The sequence below is a fragment of the Barbus barbus genome, assembly GCF_936440315.1.
Source record: "Barbus barbus genome assembly, chromosome: 30".
Classification (NCBI taxonomy): Eukaryota; Metazoa; Chordata; class Actinopteri; order Cypriniformes; family Cyprinidae; genus Barbus; species Barbus barbus.
The window spans coordinates 7,590,906-7,613,296 of NC_136758.1; the positions used below are offsets into that span (position 1 = coordinate 7,590,906).

At 43.1% G+C, this 22,391-nt stretch overlaps 1 protein-coding gene across 1 annotated transcript; it reads left to right on the plus strand.

Moving 5' to 3' along the window:
* Positions 1–233: 233 nt before the first annotated feature.
* slc2a1c (solute carrier family 2 member 1c) lies at positions 234–12,982 on the plus strand (the record flags this gene model as incomplete). Its single annotated transcript, XM_079385447.1, has 10 exons — positions 234–248; positions 431–529; positions 1,173–1,333; positions 2,287–2,527; positions 2,643–2,805; positions 2,929–3,113; positions 11,849–11,953; positions 12,301–12,402; positions 12,491–12,694; positions 12,803–12,982. The coding sequence occupies 10 exons, from the start codon at positions 234–236 to the stop codon at positions 12,980–12,982; spliced, it is 1,455 nt and encodes a 484-aa protein (XP_079241573.1).
* Between the last annotated feature and the right edge of the window lie 9,409 nt (positions 12,983–22,391).

The following is a 22,391-nucleotide window of genomic DNA, read 5'->3' on the forward strand; positions in this document are numbered from 1 at the left end:
TAAAATAAATAAAGATGGGCATAAATGAATCTATATCGTGAAGTTAAATTAAGCTCGGATAATATTTCAGCACACTAACCAACCACTTGAGCAACATAAAATTGTTTCAACAGTCGTCAAGGCAATTTATTAAAATTTTATAAAGCATTGAATAAATTCTTGGAAGGAAAAAAAAAAAACTATGTAAAAATATTTTTCCCTTCATTTTAGGTGTTGAGATTCATTCAAGGCCAATGGCTTTAAAGGAGGTTAGTACATAGCTCAGTTATTCCATCCTTTCATCCTTCAACATAAACTGTAAACAAAATGTTTGCATATTGTTGTGAATATACAATATAGCTATATATAAGTGGATAGCTTGGACAATGGATATGCCTAATATGTGATTGCCCTGTTGAATTGATTTACTGGAACAAGTCCTTGCACCCAGAATCAGCTGACCGTCCCGTTGCTGACCTCCATTGTGGCAGCAGTGCTGGGCTCGCTTCAGATTGGATACCACACAGGCAACATCAACGCCCCTGCCCGAGTGAGTAGAGTTGACTTTAGGGGCCAAGCGCTGTTTAGCATGGTTTCTCAGTTTACATACAAACTTCTCAGGGCCCTCATAAAACACTGAATAAACTGTACAAAGTCAGAGAATATTTCTCTTCAGCCAGCACTGGATTTGGAAAGCTTCATATTTGCACACAGGTAGCTATGATGTCTAGCTTGTGTTGATTTATCGTCTGTGTGTGGATGTAGTCCAGTTCCCTCCGGCCGGTTTTTCATTATGAAAACATTGGGACTGGTCTCAAGATATTAGTCATGTCTTTCAAGCAAGTGAAATGCACTTTCAGAGTGAAGTATTAAAATTGCAGGCTGCTCTGAGTTTCTGTCCACATTAACATTACGTATGCTGTTTGTTTGTTGATGTATTATGTAGTGTCTGAAATTAAAGTATTGACTCATTTAATCATTACTCATACTCAAATTAAGATGCAGTATTTTTAAACCCAAATGGCTATATTTAATGTTTATGCACAACAGTTTTTTTTGTTTTTTATTCTGAAACAAGTATGACTGTGAGAGTTTGCTTTGTATTGCATATATCTATTATCATCAAACTGCTTGTGTGAGCATGTAGCAAGGTGTGGCTTATGATTAATATTATTTTGGTTTTCTTCATTGAGGTCATTGAGGAGTTTTTCAACATGACATGGAGATCCAGACACAATCAGTCAATCCCAGAGCACAGTCTCACGTTCCTGTGGTCACTCTCTGTTAGTATTAAGGACTTTGGAGCTCTACTTGGATCATTGGGGGTCAAAGGTCTTGCCGACACCTTTGGGAGGTGAGAATTTATTTTTTTATTTTTTTATATCACAGATACCAGTCCACTTTCACAAAATGGCATTTGTGCATTAACATTTATTTATTTATTAATCTATCTTTTTTGGGGTGTATTTATTATTAATATTATTATTATTATTATTAACCACACTGTTATATCCCTGAAACATTTGACATTTGTTTCCATTTAAAATGAATGAATGAATTAATTAATTAATTAATTAATGCATGAATGAATGAATGAATGAATGAATGAATGAATGAATGACCATGTTAAATCAAAATTAACGTTACTTTAAAAATGTAGGTTTGAAGGTTGATTTTTTTTAATGAATGAATGAATGAATGAAACAAACAAATTCATCTATGTGAATTGTGTCCCCTAAACAAATTAACATGACGTGGTCAGTATAAGTGTACACATGAAATAGCTATGTAAAATACAAACTTATAAAGATTTATTTGTATTTAAAAACACTTTAATAATTTCACTTCTTCAATATGTTATCAGAAACATCAAACATGAAAAGCTTATTAATACTTTGGAAAACAGCACCTATTCCTAAAAGTGTCCCACTCATTTATACAATACTTACATGGTACTTACATTTAAATCAATCATTTGATACAATGCACTTATTTGTGTACATACATGTTTTTACAGTGTACTTATATTTAAAAAAAATACCTGCATGTATTTACATCTGTAATTAATTTCTGTAATTACATTTATAATTACACTGTTGACCCATCCCTTACACCTTAACCCACCCTTAAACCTACCTATACCCCCAAACTTCTCCTTAACTTTACCTGTATCCCACCTCAATAGCAGCAAAAGTGTACATTGTATTTTTTATTTTATTTTTTTATTTTTTGGATGTAAGTGCGTAGTAGATAAGGCCACCTAATATAAAGTGGAACCAATAATTATATCAATACATTTTCTTGCAGGCGTAATGCTATTCTGATAGTGAATGCTTTATCTGTGGTGGGTGCCTCTCTGATGGTCATGAGCAAAGTCACAGCATCATTTGAAGTGCTTATTGTGGGTCGACTGATCTTTGGCTTGTTCTGTGGCCTGGTGATGAGCCTGAACCCGCTCTACATACAAGGTGTCTCACCTACAAATCTCCGTGGTGCCTTTGCAACTCTGAACCAGGTCTCCTTCGCCTCAGGCATTCTGCTGGGCATGGTGAGACACACCTGCTCCCATACCGTTTCCAGCTTTGTCCTTAATAGTTCCGTAAATAACTGAGGCCTGGATCTCATCAGTGCAATCCTGATGGTTTGTTGTGTGTATATCTCAGGTGGTGGGCTTGGAAACGGTATTGGGCACAGAGAAATACTGGTCTCTGATGTTGTCTCTGTCCCTTATTCCTGCAACGCTCCAGTATATGAGCCTTCCTTTTTGCCCTGAAAGCCCACGCTACCTCTTCATCAACAGGGGCAAAGAAAAAGAAGCAGAGGCGGGTGAGTTAATGACCATTATTTTGGGATAGTATGTTGACTTATGACTCACTTAGAACAGAAGTAAACCTGTAAAGCCTATAGTGTGATAAGGAGTTCGATCCAGCATCTTTCTTTCCATTACAGCCCTTAGAAGACTTCGGGGAAATCCAGAGATGGTGATGAAAGAAATGGAGGAGATGAGGGAGGAAGCAGCCCATAGTGAAACAGGAGTGACTGTGAGAGAATTCCTCAGGAAGCGACGCTACAGGCAGCCGATAATACTTGTGCTTATTATAAACTTGGGCAGCCAGTTATCTGGATTCAATGCGGTTGGTGTTTCAGTTGAAAATCATGCCTGAATGTCCATCATTGCGATATTTTATCTAAACTTGAACGTATTTCAAAATACAACTTATTTTCTAGGCTATTTAGAGATAACCATCATGGAACCCTCTTTCCGTATTTTCATGAATAACACTGTGTCTACACTGGATGCGAGCAAACTTAGAAATTACATTTTACATTTAAAAGTAATAAGTTATTTCACTAGTTACTTGAAAAATCTGATTACATAACTCACCTTACTTGTAATGCTTTACCCCCAACACTGCATTTAAGTCATTCAAGACAAGTCATCTTTATTTCTATAGTGCTTTATTTATTTATTTATTTATTTATTATTGCTTTTTTCCCATGTACATACAATACACAAATATACTCATACAATTTGACATAATACAGCAAGAGACAGAACAAATCAAACAGAAATATCACAACAGACAACAAAAGGAGATTCCATTTAAGAATTCAGAATTACATTTAATTTAGTAGTATTGAATGTTTTAAGGTCGTCATTTCTTTAACATATTTTCCCTTCCCTCGTCCTCGCCACCTCCCCCTCCAACTCATCCCATCTACAATAAGACCATTAACAATGATAATAATAATAATAATAATAATAATAAAGACTGATCAAATTTTGCCATTGATGATGCTAGCTACGCTCATTCCTGAGGGCAGAAAGGGACTTCACTTACAGAGACATTCTCACCCTACAGCCCCCCATCCAGTACATTGTGATTGGCCGAATACCTCAAGCATGAGATGGAAATGTTATGCCCCTCACCGTATTGTGATGCCGTGTCCCGGCGTGACAACACAAAACAATAAAACCCATTATAAATGGGTGTTTGAATGAGCCGTTTTTGGGGGACGTGGTCGAGTCTTAACTTTTATAAAGAATATCTCTTTGGTTTTGAAACTTTAGTCTTTGTAACTTCAGGGATCTTATCTATGCACAAACAGCTTGTAACACTCCAAAGAGAAAGGAAAAATTGCATCATTTGACCCCTTTAAGGTTCATTATAATCATTCTCCTGCCTTCCACCCTCCCTGTACGCTACAGAGTGCATACTCATCACCCAGCTTTCTTGTTCTTATTATTCATCCATGTTTCTATCCCCTAGCCATCCCTACACATCCCATCGTTGACCAGTGGTGGCAGTGAGATGTGTTGATGCTCTGGATAGTTTTGAGATGTATGCAGGAGTTGTGTTAGAATAAGCTGATTTATGCCAAGCGTGACACTCCCAACATCTGAAGGGGGGTCTACTCATTACAGTAACCCAGATATAGAATGAGGCAAGGCGAAAGGGAAAAAAAAGTGCAGCACAGACAGTTTCAAAGCAGCTTCACTGTAATAAAGAGGAAAATAACAGATGATGAAAATTTTGCCAAATATGAGACAAATTAACATTATGCTGTAAAGCAGATCTAAAAAGACAATATTGTCATTATTGAGCTCAAATCAGTTCAGTGTTCTGTTCAGTAAAATAAGCATATAAAGTTATGAAACCATTTACATTCAGCTATAAGCAGCTCTACAGAAGTCTATTATTTTATTATTTAGCCTGAATGTTGATTAGATTCAGTTCAATAATTCAATAATTGCAATATTGCAAAATTATGAAACAAATTTGACAGAAGGAAATAGTGGCATCATCCAACTCTATTCAGTTTGTTTTTTTCTCACTTGATTGTGTCAAATCGTTAGTAGTACTGAATATTAACTGTCATTTAAACCGTAACTAAGCAAGCCAAAGGTGACAGTGGCAAGGAAGCCAAACTCCATCAGATGACACAAATGCAGAAAAAACAGAAAAAAACCTTGAGACAAAATGTTTATTTAACTTAGTCATAATTAAATGTAAAACTTGTCAATTATCAGTGATATTTTTTGGCATGACTTACAACTTTTGTGTATGATTTAGTTGACACTTTTTGTCGGGTCTCGGGTCTGATCACCTGTTCTTTGCTGTCTCTGTGTTCATGTGTTGTGCACGTGGCATTGTTTTGACAGCTCGCCACGTGCGCATTGTCAGCGTGATTGTTTCCCCGCCCTCCTTGTTTCTCTGCTCGTTAGCTCATCTTGCATTCACACCAGGTTCTAGTCATCTCATTAGCTTCCCCTTTATAGCTCCCCTTGTTACTCTGTCTTTTGTCAGACTGTTATGGTATTTCCCACTGCTCTGACTGTCTTGATTGTGTATCGCTTACCTGTCTTGTCTTGTCCCGTTCAGGCTCCAGTGCTCGTAGCTGCTAGTGTGTTATCCTGCTTCTATCTGTGTGCATTCAAGTTATCCGTGGACTCTCTCCGGCTGCCGCCGTTCCCGGGTCTCTGCCAGCTCAGTTGAGGCACGCTCCAGCCGCCGCTATCCACCCTTCGGTGCGGTAGGAATTCCTGATCCACGCAAGCTGTCTCCGGGAGCGCTCCACGCTCGTTATTTTCTGTTCAATAAAGCCTCTGTTGTACCCGCATCTGAATCCAGCCTATTCCCTGACAGAACAGTCTGACCAACGATGGATTCAGCGGGATCGGATCCGCTTCGTTCCGCCCTCGTGCAGCAAGGGGTTTTACTGGGGCAACATGATACACAGCTCAACGCCACAGCGCAGGAGGTTGACGCTCTCAATGCCCGAGTCGCTGAGCTCCTCACGCGGGTCGATGATCTTCAGCGAGAGGCGGCTGACCGGGGTCCCGTACTCCGCGCTGTTACTCCTCTGGAGCCTGAACCCCATGCCAATAATCCACCGGTTTACGATGGCGATCCCAACGCCTGTCAAGCCTTTCTCTCCCAGTGTTCACTGGTATTTTCACTGCAGCCTCGCCGTTACGCCACTGAGGAGGCGAAGGTCGCTTACGTCCTCACTCTTCTCTCGGGTCGCGCCCGCGAATGGGGAATTGCCGTGTGGAGATCGCGGGCTTCCTGCTGTGCTTCTTTTGCGGAGTTTCGTCAGGAGATGGCGAAGCTGTTTGACCGATCAGCCCAGGGAGATGAGGCGGCGGCTCAGCTATCTTCATTGTCCCAGAGGAAATGCTCTGTCACCGACTATGCCATACAGTTTCAGACTCTAGCGGCAGCGTGCGGCTGGAATGAGGGCGCGCTGCGCGCGCGTTTTCTCGAGGGTCTGAATTTTGCCATCGCCGACGAACTAGCTGCTGTGGATCTCCCTCGAGGGCTGGATAACGTGATTAATCTCGCGCTCCGGGTGGAGTCCCGTCTCGACCGTCGCCGCCAACGTCGTCTACCCACCACACCGTGGCGCCACCTGGAGTCCTCTTCGTTCGATGCAGCGAGTCCTCAGTCAGCTGAGGTTGAGCCCATGCAACTAGGTCGCCTACGGCTTACGCCGCAGCAGAGACAGGAGCGTCTTGCTCAAGGATTATGCCTGTACTGCGGCAAGGGTGGCCACTTCGTACTTCAATGCCCGTTAAAAGCCAAGGCCCACCAGTGAAGCGGAGAGTCCTGGTGGGCGCCTTTCCCTGTTCAAACTCTCCCACTACACACACTCAGCTTCCATTTCTACTCTCATTCCAGGGAGGTTCTCACTCCGGCCACGCCCTTCTGGATTCAGGGGCTGAGGGGAATTTCCTGGATTCTGCCTCGGCTCTGGAGTGGAACATCCCGACCATTCCCCTGGCCAAGCCCATTACGGCGTGGTCATTAGCAGGCAGTCCCCTCACCACGATCACCCACGTCACACCATGCGTAAGCCTTTCCCTCTCTGGCAACCATTATGAACAGATTGAACTGTTAATTATTGACTCCCCCAAGGCCCCGTTAATTTTAGGACATCCATGGTTGCTGAAACACAACCCACATATTGATTGGGTCAATAGCTCTATTTTAGCCTGGAGTCAGTCTTGTCATGTGTCATGTTTGGGTGCTGCTTTTCCTGCTGTTTCTGTGTCTTGTGTTTCACAGGTGGATCCCTCTGACTTGACCGGTGTCCCGGCGGAGTATGGCGATCTGCGTGCGGTTTTCAGTAGGTCCCGGGCCACCTCGCTACCTCCGCATCGTCCCTACGACTGCGCCATAGACCTTCTCCCGGGTACTTCTCCGCCCAAGGGTCGTCTATATTCCCTTTCTGGCCCTGAAAGAGAGGCCATGGACAGGTATATTCATGAATCACTCCAGGCTGGGCTCATCCGCCATTCCTCCTCTCCCGCCGGTGCTGGATTTTTCTTCGTTCAGAAGAAGGACGGCTCCCTACGCCCTTGTATCGATTACAGAGGTTTGAATGACATTACGGTAAAGAATAGGTACCCCCTACCCCTTATGTCTTCTGCCTTTGAATTGTTGCAGGGAGCCCGGGTCTTCACCAAATTAGACCTCCGCAATGCCTACCATCTGGTGCGCATTCGGGAGGGGGATGAGTGGAAGACGGCATTCAACACCCCCTCGGGGCACTACGAGTATTTGGTTCTTCCGTTCGGTCTTACCAATGCTCCAGCCGTTTTCCAGGGTCTCGTCAATAGCGTTCTGGGTGACATGATTAATCAGTTCGTCTTTGTGTATTTGGATGATATTCTGATTTTCTCCCCTTCTCTCCAATTACACACTCAGCACGTTAGACGGGTCCTCCAGCGTCTGTTAGAGAACCAGTTGTTCGTCAAGGCGGAGAAGTGCGAATTCCACGCCGAGTCAGTTACGTTCCTTGGCCATATCATTTCTACCAGGGGGATCAAACCTGACCCTGCTAAGATAGAGGCTGTCGCCAAGTGGCCAGTCCCCGACTCCCGTAAGGCTCTGCAGCGGTTCTTGGGTTTTGCCAACTTCTATCGGCGCTACATCAGGAACTTTGGGCAGATTGCTTCACCTCTCACGGCCTTGACCTCCACCAAGACTTCCTTCAGGTGGAACCAGGATGCGCAGGTAGCCTTTGACACGTTGAAGTCCCGTTTTGTCTCTGCACCTGTTCTGTTGGTTCCAGATCCTGAATCCCAGTTCATTGTCGAGGTTGACGCGTCGGATGTCGGGGTTGGCGCAGTTCTATCTCAGCGCTCCCTCCGTGACGGGAAGGTGCACCCGTGTGCATTTTTCTCTCGCCGCCTCAGCCCTGCAGAACGTAACTACGACATCGGCAATAGAGAACTGCTGGCGGTGCGATTGGCCTTGGGTGAGTGGCGTCACTGGTTGGAGGGGTCGGCGCAGCCCTTCTTGGTCTGGACGGATCATAAGAATCTTGAATACATCCGTTCGGCCAAGAGGCTGAGCTCGCGTCAGGCCCGCTGGGCGCTCTTCTTTGGCCGATTTAACTTCACCCTCTCATACCGGCCGGGGTCCAAAAATGTCAAGCCCGACGCTCTGTCGCGCCTGTTCGGGCCCCCAGAGGGGGAGCTTACGGCCGAAGCCATCCTTCCTGATGGGGTGGTGGTCGGGGCTCTTTCTTGGGGTATCGAGCGGCGAGTAGAGGAGGCCGGTCGAGGGGTGCAAGTGCCAGGAGGGTGCCCGGCGGGTAGGTTGCCGGTGCCGGCTGCGCTGCGCCCTGAGGTCCTTCAGTGGGGTCATACGTCCAGGCTGGTCTGCCATCCAGGGATTCGGAGAACGTTGTTTGCCATCCGTCAACGCTTCTGGTGGCCCACACTGGCCGCAGATGTCAGACAGTTTGTGTTGGCCTGCCCCACATGCGCCCAATGTAAGCCGGTGAATCGCCCTCCTGATGGTCTGCTCCATCCCCTTCCCGTCCCTTCCCGCCCATGGTCACACATAGCCCTTGATTTTGTCTCTGGGCTTCCCCCATCGAAGGGTAACACTGTGATTCTCACTGTGGTGGATCGCTTTTCCAAGGCGGTTCATTTTATTCCCCTGCCCAAATTGCCCTCCGCCCGGGAGACCGCCCAACTGATCGTGGACCACGTCTTCCGGCTCCACGGATTGCCGGTTGACGTGGTCTCAGATAGGGGTCCTCAGTTCGCCTCCCGGTTTTGGAGAGAGTTTTGTAGACAGATCGGGGCCTCTGCGAGTCTGTCTTCTGGTTTCCATCCTCAGACCAATGGGCAATGCGAGCGGGCCAACCAGGATCTCGAAAGAATGCTCCGCTGTCTGACATCCAACAATCCGAGTTCCTGGTGCCAACAGCTCTCCTGGATAGAATATGCTCGTAACTCCCTTCCAGTGGCGGCTTCAGGTATGTCCCCTTTTGAGTGCTCTGTGGGTTATAAACCGCCTCTGTTCCCATCACAGGAACCCGATGCTGCGGTTCCGTCCGCTCTGGCTTTCGTTCAGCGCTGCCGCCGCACCTGGGAGAAAGTCAGAAGGGTTTTGGTCCGAACCTCTGGACGAACCAAGGCAGCAGCCGATCGCCGCCGGTCCTCTCCTCCTACCTATGTGTGCGGTCAACGGGTATGGCTTTCTACCAAGGATCTGCCTCTCCGGGCGCCTTCTCGCAAGCTGGCACCCAGATTCATTGGGCCGTACCGAATCACCAAGGTGGTTAATCCGGTGGCTATCAGGCTCAAGCTCCCTCCCGCACTTGGTCGGGTTCACCCTGTGTTTCATGTCTCTAGGGTTAAACCTGTGTTTTCTTCACCCCTTAACCCTGATGGCGATCGCCCCACCCCCCCGCCCCCTCGTCTTGTGGATGGCTCCCCTACCTATACGGTTAGGAGATTACTAGACGAGCGGCGCCGCGGAAGAGGGTTTCAGTATCTCGTGGACTGGGAGGGTTATGGTCCAGAGGAGAGATGCTGGGTGCCGTCCCGGGACGTTTTGGACCGTTCGTTGATCGAGGACTTCCGTCGGCGACGAGGTAGGCCTCCTCCTGGGGCGCCTGGTGGCGCCCCTGGGAGGGGGGGGTACTGTCGGGTCTCGGGTCTGATCACCTGTTCTTTGCTGTCTCTGTGTTCATGTGTTGTGCACGTGGCATTGTTTTGACAGCTCGCCACGTGCGCATTGTCAGCGTGATTGTTTCCCCGCCCTCCTTGTTTCTCTGCTCGTTAGCTCATCTTGCATTCACACCAGGTTCTAGTCATCTCATTAGCTTCCCCTTTATAGCTCCCCTTGTTACTCTGTCTTTTGTCAGACTGTTATGGTATTTCCCACTGCTCTGACTGTCTTGATTGTGTATCGCTTACCTGTCTTGTCTTGTCCCGTTCAGGCTCCAGTGCTCGTAGCTGCTAGTGTGTTATCCTGCTTCTATCTGTGTGCATTCAAGTTATCCGTGGACTCTCTCCGGCTGCCGCCGTTCCCGGGTCTCTGCCAGCTCAGTTGAGGCACGCTCCAGCCGCCGCTATCCACCCTTCGGTGCGGTAGGAATTCCTGATCCACGCAAGCTGTCTCCGGGAGCGCTCCACGCTCGTTATTTTCTGTTCAATAAAGCCTCTGTTGTACCCGCATCTGAATCCAGCCTATTCCCTGACACTTTTTGAGTAACTGCACAGTGTCACGAGTCCGGGTTCTGCGCTTCTCCCTGTCGCCACAGGAGGCTGCCATCTCCCGTCCTCCCGGACTCATCTCCCGTAAACACATACACCTGTCACATTACATACACCTGTCACATCACACACACCTGTCCCACTCATTACACCCGCAGCTGTTCCTCATTGCCACGGACTATACAGGCTGTGTCCAAATTCAGGGTCTGCATCCTTCGGAGTACTCATTTGAAGGATGTTACGTCACAGCGCCGCGACGAAGGCTGTCCAAATTCGTAGGATCCTTCAAATGCGGCCCACAAATACGTCCTCCTTTTCCCCGAATTGGAAGGATGGGTGTGGTGGATCCTTTCCCGTCCTACCTATCCCATAATTATTTTCGGCAGAGCGTAATGGCGGACGAAGCGAGCGGTAGCGGAGTGGGAGAGGAGTTTCTCTGACAAAACAAGCTAAAGTTTATGCTTCGGCTCAATGAATTTGTAGGAGAAATTAGTAGAATACTTAAAAACAAATAAAAATAGGCTATAATGGCTTACCTAGATGTGACTGTCTTGTAGTCTGATATAAAAAACTCTCCGACAACGAGCAAAGAAAGTATTTAATTTATTTAATTGCTTTATTTCTTCCAAAAGAATTAAAATGAGGAGAATAACTCTTTGTTTGTCCATTTTCCTGCTTCTTGCTTGGCGCTGTCACGGTTGCTAGGCGACAGGATATGATCAACGGGTAAGGGAGGGAACTGAAAGAAGGGTAGGCTGTCCAAATTCACAAACACCGACTTCCGGGTTTTGCGGACGTCGGAGGATCCCTCCTCCTTCAACCGGGTAGGAAGGATCCTAAGGAGGATGCAGACCCTGAATTTGGACACAGCCATAGTCTCCCCTCTCCCACCATTCTGCCTGGTCATCATTAGATTAGGTTTCATTAGATGTTTTTGTATTTGTGATTACATGTATATGCTGGGTAAAGGTAGTTGTTTGTTTTCTAGTGTCTGCTCTGGTCTGGGATACATGCACTGCATTGCCGTTCGTATCCCAGTCCTTTTCTGTTTAGTTTTTTTGTGCCGTGTTGGCCTTTTTGTATCTATTAAATACCCTCACCTGCATTTGGACCCAGACTCCATCTTTTCCACGGCACCCTCGCAGCGTACCGTGACACACAGGGGAAAAAATCAGTCTGATCTCAAATTATAACAAGACAAATGTGCTTTCTTTCTAAGCATATATGAATACAACACTGCCTGATTAATAGTCATGTTTTCTCACAATACAGGTTTCTGATGACAGAGTATAAAGATTCTCCCATGGCTTTGCACGCACTTTACCATGTCTCTTGTTTTTCTTCCAGATCATTAATTATTCTACAAAAATGTTTGCCCAGTCCAATTTCGATGAAGCCAAATATCTGACACTAGGGGTGGGGGCCGTTAATGTGGCATTCACCATAGTAGCAGTGAGTATTCATTATATGATGTTCATGTTCAGTCAAGCCAGCATTTAAAGGATTTAAAGCATTTACAGTGATTTAATGGCCTACTATCAGTTAAAAAAAAAAAAGAGGCAGATTGAGATGACAACATTTTTCTGGTGCTCCACCAAGAGTGAGGTCTCCACTTTATGAATAATAAAACCAATTTCTAGGTCTGTGATATGGCTGTATAGTTTCACGTGCATCAAAATAGCTGTTTGGTTCTCTTTTTATTGAGGAAAAGGTTACTTTGTTTTCTTTTACAAGACTTTTGTAACTGAATTTGAAAAAAAAAAACTTTTTTGGGCATTTTGTTTCTCTCTTCTACAAAGTTCTTTTTGGTGGAGAGAGCTGGACGCAGGAAACTGTTGCTTGCTGGATTTCTGTCACTAGCGCTCTGCAACCTACTAATGACCATCACATATTCAATACTGGTGAGGATGAAAATCGTTTTTTAAACTCCAGAAATGAGGTCAAAATTCTTGACTCTTTTCTACATCTCCTCTCTTTTTTTCGTTTCAGGCCATAGTTCCAGACATCCGCAATATTCAGGTGCTGGTGATTTTCGTCTTGATCTCAGCTTATGAAGTGGGGCCTGGGCCAATCTCTTGGTTCATTGCTGCTGAGCTTTTTGACCAGTCAGCCCGCCCCATTGCTATGGCCTTCACTAGTATGCTTAACTGGGGAGGGAAGTTTTTACTAGCACTGCTCTTTCCACCTCTTCTGGTGTGTGTGTCTCTTATTTTTAGCACAATATCTATTTTGAACATTTATATGGTATAATAGTTCACTTTAAAAGCTTTTACTTTTAATTCATCAAATTCTTGTTTGCAGAAAATGTGTGGGGCCTATGTTTACCTCCTCTTCATGTGTATGGCCTTGATTGCCTTCACCTACACCATGTTTCGTCTTCCTGAGACCAAGGGACGCACTTTTGATGACATTGCAGCTGAGTTCCGTGGAGCCGATGGCATTCCACTACATAACAAGACCACATTTAACACATTTACCTGATCACTCTCTGCTTTAGGGTTAACAAGACCTTTAAACAGTGATCAACTCAAATACAACTGGTGTTTACACAACCAATGAAGTATGCAGGACCCTGCATAGAATAGCTCATAAAAATGTTAACCTTCAACGTTTGTTTTGAAAAAGGACAACCTTGTAGACGTTCTCATAGAAAACATAACCTTTGCAAAATTTTATCACACTGTGAAATCTCACATTGGTTTGTATACTCTTGCCAGACATCTACGGTAGAAGCTGCAAGCCAAGTTTAAGAAACCAATCCATACCAAACAATTTGATTGACGACATTGACAGGTATATTAACAGTGAAACTTTTTCATAGTTATTTATAAGGAAAACCATGTAACATGTTTTCACCGTATAAGCATTCCCTGAGACATGTGTAATATGCTTCATTTTTCCTTAATTAATTTCTCATTTAAATGTTGGAAGAACATGTGAATATAATTGTAAACAAGAAATAAAAGATGTAGCATTACAGCATTTCGTTCCACTTTAACAAGAAGTTAATTTGCCTCTCTCATTGTTTTCCTTTTATTTTCTTTCTTTCTTAACAAAATTGGAAACATCCAGAGTCCATACAAACTGATGAATGAAGGTGAATTTCATAACAGCCTTTCTAAAAGAGAATATTGAGGACATGACATTGTGGACATCTTGTGAACTCCAAGGAAAAGCTTGGAATTGCTTTCTTGTTTCATGTTGTCTATAACAAGGTAATTACAAGATTACAAGAACAGAGAGAGTTTCTCATTAGCAGAACCCATTAAAAACAAATAGTAGAACAAACACACTCTTCACGGTGGAAAAATGAAATGCACTCGAAAGAAGCCAGAGTTTTACAGCTCAATTAAGTAGACCTGTAAAATACAGCAGCCTTTCTTAACAGTCCTTCATAGTCCAGTAATGAGAACCATTTGAAACTGTCAGCTTTCTTGAGGAGATAATCACTTACTCATTTGTGCTTGTTATAACTAATTATCTAGTTAAAATATGCAGACAATCACCAGACATATTTAATCTAATGTAAGCTGCCAGTTACTAAAAAATCAATAAATAAATGTGTGTGTGTGTCACTTGGAGGGCAGACCTTTGTATTTTGGCTTACACATGAAATGGCAATAATATATTCTTAAGATAAGAAGCATAAGTGCACTTCTCAAGCAAACAGATCACAAAAAGGAGATGTTTAAAATGATAAAACAAACTGATCAGATTCTTTTCAAAATTAAGTATCTGGACATTTCTGGTTGACAATGTTGCCACGTTGTCATGTCTTTTTGTCAACCCTACTGTATAACCATTTATGTATAAAATGTCACATATAACAATTATATAATAGAGTCATGAAAGAGTTGTGCCTAATATTACCAGTTCAGTTGTTAAGCACATTGCATTATGGGACACACTTTGTGTGCTGCTTCATCGGGCATATTTAGGGTGACCATATGTCCTCTTTTCCTGGATATGCCCTGGCTGGGATTTCTAAATTGCCTAAAATATTCGAACCACGGTCTCTGGCGTGGGAGGCGAGGTGTTCTAGCAAGGAGGCTAAAGGCTACAGCCTCTAGCGTCAGTCGCTAGAGTGCCTCTTGAAAACAGGGGAGTGAGGTTTTACCTCTATAGCACTTACCCGCTGGCCTCTGCTACACCTGCATGCTATTTTTCAGTTATCAGTTAATAGGAAAACAAAACAAAAACCTGGTAATTTTAGGCAATTTAGAAATCCCTGCCAGCTCATGTCCGCGAGAAAGTGGATATAATGTATGGTTGCCCTAGCTTACTGCATATTTGGGGAAAATACATCATCAAAACTCCATCAAGGTATTTCATGTATACAGAAAATACTGCATTATGCAGAAATGACATGCAGTATGCTAGTGTGCTATTTAGTTATTCCTTGCAAATCATTTTCCCTACAGCTGAAAAAACTTGTAATTTTAAAATAAAAAGATAGGGGGAGCTCATGACCTATTGTAGAATATTGCAACACTGAACAGCAATTGCTGGACAGCAGACTCCCATTTCTCTACATTCTTGTCTACAATACTCAATCTGGTCAAATTTAAAGATGATGCTCTGTGAATGGAGCATTTGCGTTGTACAAGCAAATGTTTACATCTGACTGTGTGTGCGAAGAGATCAAATATAAACACAAAATTGAACTAAAAGGAGTTTCAAACAAGTATCAGTCTCAACGAGTAGCATGCAGTGTACTTCAGCGCAACAAGCATACCTACGAGTCTACTTTGTAGAGTTTAGCTCCAACCGTAACCATACACACCTGAACAAGCTAATCAAGGTCTTCAGGATTACTAGAAAGTTACAGGCCAGTGATTTTGGTCAAGGTTGAAGATAAACTCTGCAAGAAAGTGGACTTGATGGACTTGAACCCCTGAGTGACATGTTCCAAGCGTGTCTCTGTATCTGTTGGTGGTTGTAAGTCCTTACTTGCTATACAGCAGATCTAGCCTGCCAAGACCAAATACATTAACATTGTCAGAACAATTAACATGCTAAAACAATTCAAAACTTGATTGAAAAATAATGGTAAGTGTAATGGAATGCCTAACACAGTTGAATGTCATAGTGATGTCACATCCTGTGCTTTCCCATTAAAGCCTTGAGAGTTTCTGCATTTATGCCATGTTTAGTCTAACCAAAGAACTAACATGATTATACTAATAATCATCCAACTGATAATGTTACGGCATATTCCAGGTAGTATCTCTTTAAGTTCATACAGTTTATTAATCTTTTGGACTTAAAAATAAATGCAAGTTAATTTATTATTATTTTGCAGAAGCCAGTGATGTTACACAGACACCAAGATTATGGGTTGAAGAGGGTGAATCTGCAGTAATGGACTGCAGTCATACTAAAGGTGGACTCTATTTCTACATGTATTGGTTTCGACAGCGGCAGGGAGAAACCATGAGACTCATTGCTTTTACAATGATGGACAGCCCGCCAGACTTTGGTGAATTTTCTGGAGATAAATACTCAGCTGAAAAGACTGTAGCTGAGAGAGGGTCTTTCACAGTGAAGAAGCTGCAGCCTGATGACAGCGGTGTGTATTTCTGTGCAGTGAGTGAACACAGTGACACAGACTGACTGTGCTGCTGTACAAAAACCTCAAATGTGCATGCTTCCTAAACACAGAACAGGTGCTATGACAGGTGTTAATAATGATAATGACATTTAGCTGAAATGATATTCAAATGTTGGTTTGCATCTCCACCATACATGTAAAGATCTTTAGAAAATCTGCATAAAATTCCATAATATGACTATGCCGTGTTTAAGCCACAAAATGCCATATAATGATTGTGACCACCAGCTTCAAATAAATAAATAAAACATAACTTAATAAATATTATTACTAAAAATAATAATTCATTTTTATGAATGAGTCACTCAAACTGATTTGTTCTATGTTACATACACGGAATTGCTTTATTATCATTGTTACTGAAGCAATATCACATTCATATGAGTGCATTCTGGCCATATATCAGTCTGCTGTCATGAATATCACACAGTCTTGCTGCCTCTTTACCTGCAAGACTCGATGGAGGCAGCATGACTGCATGAACAGTTTCCCTCTGGCCCTCTTCGTTTAGGAGTCACACTTGCCTCCTTCATGGTCAAAAGTGATCTAAGCCTTGAAATGTAACTTCTTTTTTTCAGGAAAGTCAATGTAATATATTTATGTTCTGTAATATTTTTTGATTATTATTTATGAATTTCAGGTAATTTTATGATACTATGCTATATTTATAAAATTGTAATGAGTTATTTGCTCCATTTTAATTAATATATATCTTTTTATTTACAATTTTTTTAATAAATGCAATATTTCACATTAAAATAGAGTGAAGGCATTTAAAATTAAATGTTTTGAAGTGAGAATTGGGCCAACTGAAGGCATTAAAAAATAAAAATGTTGCATAACCTTCTTGTATTAGCACCCTATATAGATACAGTATATACAGAGGCTTTTGGATTCTTGTTGTTTTTTAGACATAATTTCTTAATTTTTTAGGTTTTGCATTTAGACATCTAGACATTCTAAAAGACTACTTTTTGTCAAGGTTTAGATATTTTTGGTTAGATATGTATCAGGTTTTACATTATGATTACAGTCAAACATTAAAATCTTGTTAGAAAGGGAACACATAGAAAGCAATTTGTTACTCAGTATGTGATCATTAAAAAATCTAACAAAATAAGGAATGGATAGTGATAATTCAAAACACTTTATACAAACATTTTGTGATTAATTGATATTTTATTCAGTGTAATTCAATAAATGTTACTAAAACTTCAGATGGGAACAGCAATTATGATGAAACACAAACTAACAACTGCAAAAACAATCAGTATCAAACAGTAGATGTAAAAAAGAGGAATAAAAATGTAATAATTATAAACCATTTTAACTATACATATACAAACTGTAATTGTTTTAAGCATTGCTGCACATGCAACAGATATCAGGAACATCTGTTAGGCTGAAATAAGATCAAGCGCAATAATCATCAAACAGTAAATTGAAGAAAAAGAGGAATACAAGTAGAAATAACCACAAATAAATAGATTTGCAACTATTTACATACAAACAGTAATTATTTTACACATTGCTGCAAATGCAACAGACAATATTACAGTGTCTCTTGCACACTGGAAGTCTGCACTTTATGCAAAACTGTTGGTTTTCCTTTGGCCAGCACATTTGGCACCTTTTTCTTTTCTGTGAGAGACTGGTCATAGACGGATGAGCCGTGGAGGGACCAGCTGCAGAGGCACCTGCCAAGGAGGGACCAACCATGGACGGACCAGCCTACAGAGGAGCCAACTCTACAGACACGAGGCATGGAGGCATGAGCCGTGGAGGGACCAGCCATTGAGGCACGAGTCATTGAGGTACGAGCCTAAGAGGGACCAGCCATTGAAGCACGAGCCGTGGAGGCACCAGCCATTGAGGCACGATCCGAGGAGGGACCAGCCGTGGAGGCACAAGCCATGGAGGGACCAGCCGTGGAGACACGAGCCATGGAGGGACCAGCCGTGGAGGCACCAGCCATTGAGGCACGAGCCGCGGAGGGACCAGCCATTGAAGCACGAGCCATGGAGGCACCAGCCATTGAGGCACGAGCCGAGTAGGGACCAGCCATTGAGGCACGAGCCGAGGAGGGACCAGCCGCGGAGGGACCAGCCATTGAGGTACGAGTCATGGAGGGACCAATCACGGAGGGACCAGCCGCAGAGGGACCAGCCATTGAGGCACGAGCCGAGGAGGGATCAGCCATTGAAGCACGAGCCGTGGAGGCACCAGCCATTGAGGCACGAGCCGAGGAGGGACCAACCGCGGAGAGACCAGCCATTGAGGCACGAGCCGAGGAGGGACCAACCGCGGAGGGACCAGCCATTGAGGTACGAGCCGTGGAGGCACAAGCCATGGAGGGACCAGCCGTGGAGGCACGAGCTGTGGAGGGACCAGCCGTGGAGGCACGAGCTGTGGAGGGACCAGCCGTGGAGGCACGAGCTGTGGAGGCACCAGCCATTGAGGCACGAGCCGTGGAGGGACCAGCCGTGGAGGCACGAGCTGTGGAGGGACCAGCCATTGAGGCACGAGCCGAGGAGGGACCAACCGCGGAGGGACCAGCCATTGAGGTACGAGCCGTGGAGGCACAAGCCATGGAGGGACCAGCCGTGGAGGGACCAGCCATTGAGGTACGAGCCGCAGAGGGATCAGCCATTGAAGCACGAGCCGTGGAGGCACCAGCCATTGAGGCACGAGCCGAGGAGGGACCAACCGCGGAGGGACCAGCCATTGAGGTACGAGCCATGGAGGCACAAGCCATGGAGGGACCAGCCGTGGAGGGACCAACCGCAGAGGGACCAGCCATTGAGGTACGAGCCGTGGAGGCACAAGCCATGGAGGGACCAGCTGTGGAGGCACGAGCTGTGGAGGCACCAGCCATTGAGGCACGAGCCGTGGAGGGACCAGCCGTGGAGGCACGAGCTGTGGAGGCACCAGCCATTGAGGTATGAGGCGTGGAGGGACCAGCTCTGCAGTCACCAACTCTAAAATTTGCTCTGTTGCAGTCTTACCAGCTCATTTCTGTGCGTGTGTGTGTGTGTGTGTGTGAGCGCGTGTGTGTGTGCATGTGTGCGCAGGCGCGAGAGAGAGAGCGAGAGCCTCTTTTGTATTTTTTTTTTCTTTTCATTTCTTGATTTAATTTCACATATTTTCTAAATTTGCTCTATTGCAGTCTTACCAGTTAATTTCTGTGTATATATATATGTATATGTATATGTGTATGCGTGTGCATGTGCATGTACGTGAGTGCACGTGTTGGAGAGTCACCCCTTGATTTCTGCACACTTTTTTTCTTACTAGTGGCTGATTTGTAGTTTGTACCACCAAAAGATTCACTGAGTTTTCACATTTGTTCATATTTCCCATTCATTTCCTATGTCGGTCATTTTTGACCGCGAGGAAGTCAAGTGTGACTATTTTAATTTTTTTGTCCCTTTAACATATCCGAATCATGTCCATGACTTTTTTGTGTGTTCATATTGCTAATGTGACAAAAGTAACCAAGTGTCATCTCATTCTGATAAAGCTAAGATTTTTTAAATTTCAAAATATAAAGTTTTTTGGTCAGGCTTAACAATCAGAATTAATATTTAGTGACTTACATTTAAGACATAATATTAATAGTATCGTTGTCTGTTTTTGCTCCATCAATGAAAACAATTTAAAACAAAGCCATAACATAAGCTGTTTTAACACTGAACAATACAGCCACAATAGTTACATGAATCCAGCAGATGGTGCTAAATGCTAACATTTACATTATATTTAAATAGAAGTAGACCAGTAGCTTAGGTCAATTATCTTATGTGTGTGTGTGTGTGTGCGCGCGTGCGTGTGTATGTGTGTGTATCTACTTGCAGTTGCAAGTACTTGCAATGTAGCAGCGCACATAGCAGATCCTGCCTGCCAAGAACAAATACATGAAACCATTAGCATGCTAAAATTACACTTGAATTTCAATACTGTGCATGGTAGTATTATGTAGATTGAAGACATCATTAATCTATCCTGCAAAAACACTAGGGACAAAGTGATGTCATAGTGATGTCACATCATGTGCTTCCCCATTAAAACTTTTACAGTTTCCTTCTGCATTTATAGCATATGGTCTAGTCTAGCCGAAGAACTAACATGATTATACTAATAATCATCAAACTGATCATTCTGCAGCATATTTCAGGTAGGATCTCTTTAAGTTCATATTGTATATTATTTTTTGGACTTGATTGTAAAACAAATCGAACTAATGCTATTATTATTTTGCAGAAGCCAGTGATGTTACACAGACACCAAGATTATGGGTTGAAGAGGGTGAATCTGCAGTAATGGACTGCAGTCATACTAAGAGTACAACCACTGCTCGAATTGAAGGGGGGCTGGGGGGATCCGGGACCCCCCATAAGGCATTAGGGACCCCCCATAAGAAGTAAAAAATAGACTTAGGGGGGTCCCTCAGACATTTTTACTTGGAGTAAGCCATTTAAAAGAAGAATAGTAGCTTATCTCTATTTGTTATGCAACATTAAATAGTATATAGTTATGCATATTATGATCAAATATATTGTTTATTTTGTATAAATTGTATATTGCGAGACTAACCCCCACCCCCACCAAAAAAAAAAAAGTCTGATGGTGGGGACCCCCCATAAGACTTGATTCAATTCGAGCACTGAGTACAACCTATATCTACAAGTATTGGTTTCGACAACGGCAGGGAGAATCAATGAAACTCATTGCTTTTATATCGACAAGCAACACGCCAGACTTTGGTGAATTTTCTGGAGATAAATACTCAGCTGAAAAGACTGTAGCTGAGAGAGGGTCTTTCACAGTGAAGAAGCTGCAGCCTGATGACAGCGGTGTGTATTTCTGTGCAGTGAGTGAACACAGTGACACAGACTGACTGTGCTGCTGTACAAAAACCTCAAATGTTCATGCTTCTGTAACCCCAGTAATGATACCCGCTATATTTAAGCTGGGGCCTAGGTAAGTATTCGTGTCACAGTTATGATTACCTGTAATAATCACATGTATTCCATTCCCTTCAGCAGCAATCAAGACTATGGAATCAAATACTTGTCTTAGAAGTGTTTTTTTATGTCTGAGAATGTGAAATGTAATAACAGAAAATATGAAAATTCAAACCAGTCTTTTGGAATAAAATAAAATGTCAACTTAAGTTTAAAGGATTTACAATTTCAGAAAATAAACCAACCACATCTCACAAGTGGTAAACACCCTCACATGTATAACTGTTTAACTCAATTACACAGTCTTCAAATAGGTATTCAATTAACTACTCAGTAATTCAAATCAAAACTCACTTAAATGGGCCCACATTCACGCTTTCATTACCACACACACTCTACGTTGCAGGCCTGATGGTTTCCCGAACGCGATGTGTCCCGCGATATGACAAGGTCGATGACAGCGCGCGTGAGCGGCTGTCCCACTGTCCCGCGATGCAACAGAGGAACTACAGGCTTTTCCAGTCACCTGAGCGCTATCTGTTGTGACGACTTTTCCCTCGTTGCCAGAGGAACTACGGGCTTTTCCGGTCACCCGGAGCGCTATCTGGTTTGCCCCAATTGCGATGGGCTCGTTGCTCGCGCGAATCACCTCACGAGCGCATGGAGTGAAATCCAGGATGAATATCACAAATAATAGCTAAATAAAGTTCTTATCAGCAAAGCAACAATATTACTGACTGATTCTGTCTGTATATACGGGATTATCGTGTGAAAATCCTAATATTTAGCTTTCACATTCTTTTGCATCGTCCGACTCGTCTCGTTTTTTTCTTCCTCCTTCTCGATCCTTTCACGCCCCCCTTTTTCTAATTTCATCATACGTCAGTACGTAAATCAGATATTATACATTAAATAATAGTATATATAATTATATAACTATATACATACAGATGAAAACACTGTAAAGGCACAGACTAAATAAAATATACACATTATAATGTAAAATAAACATTACTTTCAAATTTAGTTTCTTTAGGCTCACCGGGCTACACTTCCTAAACACAGAACAGGTGCTATGACAGGTGTTAATAATGATAAAGACATTTTGCTGAAATGATGTTCAAATATTTGTTTGTTGCCACTCCACCATAAATGTAAAGATCTTTAGAAAATCTGCATACAGTTCCACAATATGACTTTATAGTGTTTAAGCCACAAAATGCCATATAATGATTATGACCACCAGCTTCCAAATTATATATATATAAAAAAAAAGCAATTAATATCAGTTCATGCATATTATTAACAAAAAAAA